Raw genomic sequence first — 7427 nt, forward strand, 5'->3', positions numbered from 1 at the left:
TATGTGGGTGTTATAGGCTAGCAAATGAGCCTATATGGTGTAGAGATATAGCTTAACGACCCTATATGTGGTGTGTTATAGGCCAGCCAATGAGCCTATATGTTGTGTTATAGGCCAGCAAATGAGCCTATATGTGGTGTGTTATAGGCTAGCCAACGAGCCTATATGTGGTGTGTTATAGGCCAGCCAATGAGCCTATATGTGGTGTGTTATAGGCCAGCCAATGAGCCTATATGTTGTGTTATAGGCCAGCCTGTTTCCATATGTGGTGTTATAGGCTAGCCACCACTATATGTGGTGTGTTATAGGCCAGCCAATGAGCCTATATGTGGGTGTTATAGGCTAGCCAATGAGCCTATATGTGGGGTGTGTTGGTAGCCAGCCAAATATGTTTCAGAGGGTGTTATAGCTAGCCAACGAGCCTATATGTGGTGTGTTATAGGCCAGCCAACAGCCTATATATGTGGTGTGTTATAGGCCAGCCAATGGCCATATATGTGGTGTGTAGGCAGCCAATGAGCCTATATGTGGTGTGTTATAGCCAGCCAATGAGCCTATATGTGGGTGTGTTATAGGCCAGCCAATGAGCCTATATGTGTGTGTTATAGGCCAGCCAATGAGCCTATATGTGGTGTGTTATGCATGTGATGAGCCTATATGTGGTGTGTTATAGGCTGTGTGAGCCTATATGTGGTGTGTTATGTGAGCCCTATATGTGGTGTGTTATAGGCATGCCAGAGCCTATATGTGGTGTGTTATAGGCTGTGTGAGCCTATATGTGGTGTGTTATAGGCTAGTGAGCCTATATGTGGTGTGTTATAGGCTAGCTAACGACCTATATGTGGTGTGTTATAGGCTACATAACGACCCTATATGTGGTGTGTTATAGGCTTGCCAACGAGCCTATATGTGGTGTTATTCTAGGTGTGTGTTATACTATTTTGTTCTAGTTCAATCATTACCTAATCTAACCTAATCTAATCTAACCTAACCTAATCTAACCTAAACTAACCTAATCTAACCTAAACTAACCTAATCCAACCTAACCTAACCAAATCCCAGCATTATCCTTCACATCACACATGCACCTGCGCAACACAATGAGCACCTGTAGTCATTATGAATACTTGTCAGCCAACTGCGCTCATTAAAAGCACCGAGTTTGCATCCTTGCGCACCTGTGAGATACCTGACATCATCTTGTGCTGTGAATTACCTGACATCATCTTGCGCACCTGTGAGTTACCTGAAGTGCAGACACCCCCAAGCAGCCAGACGGATGGGGGCCAGGCACACAAGCAGCCAGACAGATGGGGCCAGACACCCCAAGCCAGACAGATGGGGCCAGGCACTAGCAGCCAGACAGATGAGCCAGACACCCCAGCAGCCAGACAGTGGGGCAGAACACCCCAGCAGCCAGACAATTAGGAGCCAGACACCCCAAGCAGCCAGACAGATGGGGCCCAGGCACCCCAAGCAGCCAGACAGATGGGAGCCAGACTTTAAGCAGCCAGACAGATGGGGTAGACACACAAGCAGCCAGACAGATGAGGCCAGAGCACCCCAAGCAGCCAGACAGATGGGGAGCCAGACACTGAAAAGCAGCCAGACAGATGGAGCCAGACACCCCCAAGCAGCCAGACAGATGGGAGCCAGACACCCCAAACAGCAGACAGATGGGGTGAGCACCCCAAGCAGCCAGACAGATGGAGCCCGAACAAGCAACCAGACAGATGGAATGGAGCACACAAGCAGCCAGACAGATCGGGCCAGACACCTCAAGCAGCCAGACAGATCCAGAATGAACACACAAGCAGCCAGACAGATCAGGCCAGACGCACTCCAAGCAGCCGAACAGATCCAAATTGAACTTTAAGCAGCCAGACGAGTAGGGGCCAGACACCTCTCAAGCAGCCAGACAGATCAGGCCAGACACCCCAAAGCAGCCAGACAGATGGGGCAGACACTGACAGCCGAACAGATCTGGGGAGCCAGACACCCCAAGCAACCCAGACAGATCCAGGCCAGGCACCCCAAGCAGCCAGACAGATCAGGCCAGACACCCAAAGCAGCCCAGACAGATGAGGGCCAGACACCCAAGCAACCAGACAAGTCAGACCGGAGCACCTCAAGCAGCCAGACAGATCAGGCCAGACACCCCAAGCAGCCAGACAGATGGGGAATGACACTAAGCCAGCAGACAGATCGGAGCCGGGCACCTCTCAAAGCAGCCAGACGGTCAGAGCCAGACACCCCAAGCAGCCAGATTGGTCAGGGGCCAGACACCACAAGCAGCCAGACAGTCGAGGCAGACACCTCCCAAGCAGCCAGACAGATCAGAGCCAGGCACCCCAAGCAGCCAGACAGATCGGGGCAGACACCTCAAGCAGCCAGGCAGATCAGAGGCAGACACCCCAAGCAGCCAGACAGATGGGAGCCCAGGCACCCCAAGCAGCCAGACAGATGAGAGCAGGCACCCCAAGCAGCCAGACAGATGAGGCCAGACACCCCAGCAGCCAGGCAATTCAGGCCAGACACCCAAGCAGCCAGACAGATCGGAGCCAGACACCCCCAAAGCAGCCAGACAGATCAGAGCCAGACACACCAAGCAGCCAAGACAGATCAGACCAGACACCCCCAACAGCCCAAGGCAGATCCAGGCCAGACACCCCAAGCAGCCAGACAGGTCAGAGCCAGACACCCCAGCAGCCAGATGATCCCAGGGCCCAGACACCCCCAGAAAGCAGCCAGACAGATCAGAGCCAGACACCCAAGCAGCCAGACAGATCCAGAGGCAGACGCCCCAAACGGCCAGACAGATCCGGGCCAGGCACCTCAAGCAGCCGAACAGATCAGAAGCCCGGGCACTCAAGCGGCCGGAGCAGGTCAGGCCGAACGCCAGCGGCCAGACGGTCAGGCGGAGCACACAAGCAGCCAGATGGTCAGAAATGAACACACAAAGCAGCCAGACAGATGAAATATCAGATGATCGAACATCAGATAGACAGATGAATGAACACCTGTTTCATTCAGATGGGGCCAGACACCCCAAGCAGCCAGACAGATAGAGGCCAGACACTGGCAATAGACAGATCAGAGCCAGACTTTAAGCAACCCAGACAGATGGAGCCAGACACCTCAAGCAGCCAGACAGATGGGAGGCCAGACACCCCCAAGCAGCCAGACAGGTAGAGGCCAGACACCCCAAGCAGCCAGACAGATGGGGAGCCAGACACCCAAGCAACAGACAGATCAAGGCAGACATCCCCAAGCAGCCAGACGAATTAGACCAGACACTAAGCAGCCAGACAGATCAGAGCCAGACACCTCAAGCAGCCAGACAGATGGGGAGCCAGACACTGAAAAAAAAAAAAGCAGCCAGACAGATCCAGAGCCAAGACACCCCAAGCAGCCAGACAGATAGAGGCCAGACATCCCAAGCAGCCAGACAGATGAGGCCAGACATCCCAAGCAGCCAGACAGATGGGGTAGACATCCCAAGCAGCCAGACAGATCGGGCCAGACACCCAAACAGCCCAGACAGATCGGGGCCAGGCACCCCAAGCAGCCCAGCAGACAGATGGGAGCCGGGCACTGGCAGCCAGACAGATCCCGGAGCCAGGCACTGAAAGCAGCCAGACAGTGGGGGCCAGGGCACCCCAAGCAGCCAGACAGATAGGAGCCAGACACCCCAAGCAGCCAGACAGATGAGGCCAGACACACAAAGCAGCCAAGACAGATGGGGCCAGACACCCCAAAGCAACCCAGACAGATCAGGGCCAGACACCCCAAGCAGCCAGACGGGTAAGAATGGAGCACCCCCAAGCAGCCAGACAGATCAGAGCCAGACACTGAAATGACCAGACAAGACCAGACACCCCAAGCAGCAGACAGACAGACAGATGGGAGCCAGACACCCCAAGCAGCCAGACAGATCAGGGCCAGACACCCAAGCAGCCAGACAGATGGGGCCAGACACCCCAAGCAGCCAGACAGATGGGGAGCCAGACACCCCAAGCAGCCAGACAGATGGGAGCCAGACACCCCAAGCACCACCAACACCCCAAGCAGCAGACAGATGGGAGCCAGACACCCAAGCAGCCAGACAGATCAGAGCCAGACACCCCAAGCAGCCAGACAAACACACCAAGCCAGACAGATGGAGCCAGACACCCCAAGCAGCCAGACAGATCAGACCAGACACCCCAAGCAGCCAAGATGGGCCAGACACCCAGCAGCCAGACAGATGGGAGCCAGACACCTCAAGCAGCCAGACAGATGGGGCAGACACCCCAAGCAGCCAGACAGATGCAGGAGCCAGACACCCAAGCAGCCAGACAGATGGGAGCCAGACACCCAAGCAGCCAGACAGATGGGGGCAGACACCCCAAGCAGCCAGACAGATGGGAGCCAGACACCCCAAGCAGCCAGACAGATGGGAGCCAGGACACACCAAACCTCAAGCAGCCAGACAGATGGGAGCCAGACACCCCAAGCAGCCAGACAGATGGGAGCCAGACACCAGCGAGCCAGACACCCAAGCAGCCAGACAGATCAGAGCCAGACACCCCAAGCAGACAGATGGGGCCAGACACCCAAGCAGCCAGACAGATGGGAGCCAGACACCCCAAGCAGCCAGACAGATGGGAGCCAGACACCCAAGCAGCCAGACAGATGGGAGCCAGACACCCCAAGCAGCCAGACAGATGGGAGCCAGACACCCCAAGCAGCCAGACAGATCAGAGCCAGACACCCCAAGCAGCCAGACAGATGGGAGCCAGACACCCCAAGCAGCCAGACAGATGGGAGCCAGACACCAAGCAGCCAGACAGATAGGCCAGACACAGATCAGGCAGACACCCCAAGCAGCCAGACAGATAGAGCCAGACACCCCAAGCAGCCAGACAGATCGGAGCCAGACACCCCAAGCAGCCAGACAGATGGGAGCCAGACACCCCAAGCAGCCAGACAGATAGAGCCAGACACCTAACAGCCAGACAGATGGGGAGCCAGACACCCCAAAGCAGCCAGACAGATGGGAGCCAGACACCTCAAGCAGCAGACAGAGGAGCAGACACCCCAACAGCCAGACAGATGAGCCAGACACCCCAAGCAGCCAGACAGATGGGAGCCAGACCCCCAAGCAGCCAGACAGATGGGGAGCCAGACACCTCAAGCAGCCAGACAGATGGGAGCCAGACACCCAAGCAGCCAGACAGATGGGAGCCAGACACCTCAAGCAGCCAGACAGATCAGAGCCAGACACCCAAGCAGGACAGATGGGAGCCAGACACCCCAAGCAGCCAGACAGATGGGGCCAGACACCCCAAGCAGCCAGACAGATCGGAGCCAGACACTGACAGCCAGACAGATCGGAGCCAGACACCCCAAGCAGCCAGACAGATCGGAGCCAGACACCCCAAGCAGCCAGACAGATCAGAGCCAGACACCCCAAGCAGCCAGACAGATGGGAGCCAGACACCTCAAGCAGCCAGACAGATCAGAGCCAGACACTAACAGCCAGACAGATGGGAGCCAGACACCTCAAGCAGCCAGACAGATGGGCCAGACACGCACAGACAGATCAGAGCCAGACACCCCAAGCAGCCAGACAGATGGGGCAGACACCCAAGCAGCCAGACAGATGGGAGCCAGACACCTCAAGCAGCCAGACAGATGGGGCCAGACACCCCAAGCAGCCAGACAGATGGGGCCAGACACCTCAAGCAGCCAGACAGATCGAGGCCAGACACCCCAAGCAGCCAGACAGATGGGAGCCAGACACCCCAAGCAGCCAGACAGATGGGGAGCCAGACACCCCAAGCAGCCAGACAGATCGGAGCCAGACACCCCAAGCAGCCAGACAGATCGGAGCCAGACACCCCAAGCAGCCAGACAGATCAGGAGCCAGACACCCCAAGCAGCCAGACAGATCAGAGCCAGACACCCCAAGCAGCCAGACAGATCAGAGCCAGACACCCCAAGCAGCCAGACAGATGGAGCCAGACACCCCAGCACCAGACAGATCAGAGCCAGACACCCCAAGCAGCCAGACAGATGGAGCCAGACACCCCAGCAGCCAGACAGATGGCACACCCAAGCAGCCAGACAGATGGGAGCCAGACACCCCAAGCAGCCAGACAGATCAGAGCCAGACACCCCAAGCAGCCAGACAGTGGGGAGCCAGACACCCCAAGCAGCCAGACAGATGGGGCCAGACACCTCAAGCAGCCAGACAGATGGGAGCCAGAACACCCAAGCAGCCAGACAGATGGGCCAGACACTAACAGCCAGACAGATGGGGCCAGACACCCCAAGCAGCCAGACAGATGGGAGCCAGACACCCCAAGCAGCCAGACAGATGGGAGACACCCCAGCAGCCAGACAGATGGAGCCAGACACCCAAGCAGCCAGACAGATCAGAGCCAGCGGAGCCAGACACCCAACAGCCAGACAGATGGGCCAGACACAGCACCAGACAGACAGACGACCCTAAGCAGCCAGACAGATCAGAGCCAGACACCCCAGCAGCCAGACAGATCGGAGCCAGACACCCCAAGCAGCCAGACAGATGGGAGCCAGACACCCCAACAGCCAGACAGATCAAGGCCAGACACCCCAAGCAGCAGACAGATCGGAGCCAGACACCCAAGCAGCCAGACAGATGAGCGACCAAGCAGGAGCCGTTAGCCAGACAGATGGGAGCTAGACACTCAAGCAGTTAGACAGATGGGAGCCAGACACCTAAGCAGTTAGTAGACAGATGGGAGCCAGACACCCTAAGCAGCCAGGACAGATGGGAGCCAGACACCCTAAGCAGCCAGACAGATGGGAGCCAGACACCCCAAGCAGTTGTGACAGATGGGGACATGACCCCAAGCAAAGCCAGACAGATGGGAGCCAGGACACCAAGCAGCCAGACAGATCAGGAGCTCAGACACCCCAAGCAGCTGACAGATGGAGCCAGACACCCCACAGCCAGACAGATGGGAGCCAGACACCCCAAGCAGGCCAGACAGATCGGAGCCAGACACCCCTAAGCAGCCAGACAGATCGGAGCCAGACACCCAAGCAGCCAGACAGATCGAGCCAGACACCCTCAAGCAGCCAGGACAGGATGGGAGCCAGGACACCCCAAGCAGCCAGACAGATCGGAGCCAGACCCCAAGCAGCTGTGACAGATTGGAGCCAGGACACCCCAAGCAGCCAGACAGATCGGAGCTGTGACACCCTGCACAGCTGTAGACAGACGGGAGCTCAGACACCTCAAGCAGCCAGACAGATCGGAGCCAGACACCCCAAGCAGCCAGGACAGATTGAGAGCCAGACCCCAAGCAGCCAGACAGATCAGAGCCAGACACCCCAAGCAGCCAGGACACAGACCAGAGCCAGACACCCCACAGCCAGACAGATCAGGAGCCAGACAC

General features: G+C 57.3%; 1 protein-coding gene across 1 annotated transcript; it reads left to right on the forward strand.

The window, feature by feature from the left end:
* The first annotated feature begins 2175 nt into the window (after nucleotides 1-2175).
* On the forward strand, nucleotides 2176-2952 carry LOC121861671 (activating signal cointegrator 1 complex subunit 2 homolog). The gene has a single exon (XM_042359566.1). The coding sequence runs from the start codon at nucleotides 2176-2178 to the stop codon at nucleotides 2950-2952; it is 777 nt and encodes a 258-aa protein (XP_042215500.1).
* The last annotated feature ends 4475 nt before the right edge of the window (nucleotides 2953-7427 follow it).

This window comes from Homarus americanus, unplaced genomic scaffold, assembly GCF_018991925.1.
Source record: "Homarus americanus isolate GMGI-L3 unplaced genomic scaffold, GMGI_Hamer_2.0 scaffold53854, whole genome shotgun sequence".
In the NCBI taxonomy this organism is placed as follows: domain Eukaryota; kingdom Metazoa; phylum Arthropoda; class Malacostraca; order Decapoda; family Nephropidae; genus Homarus; species Homarus americanus.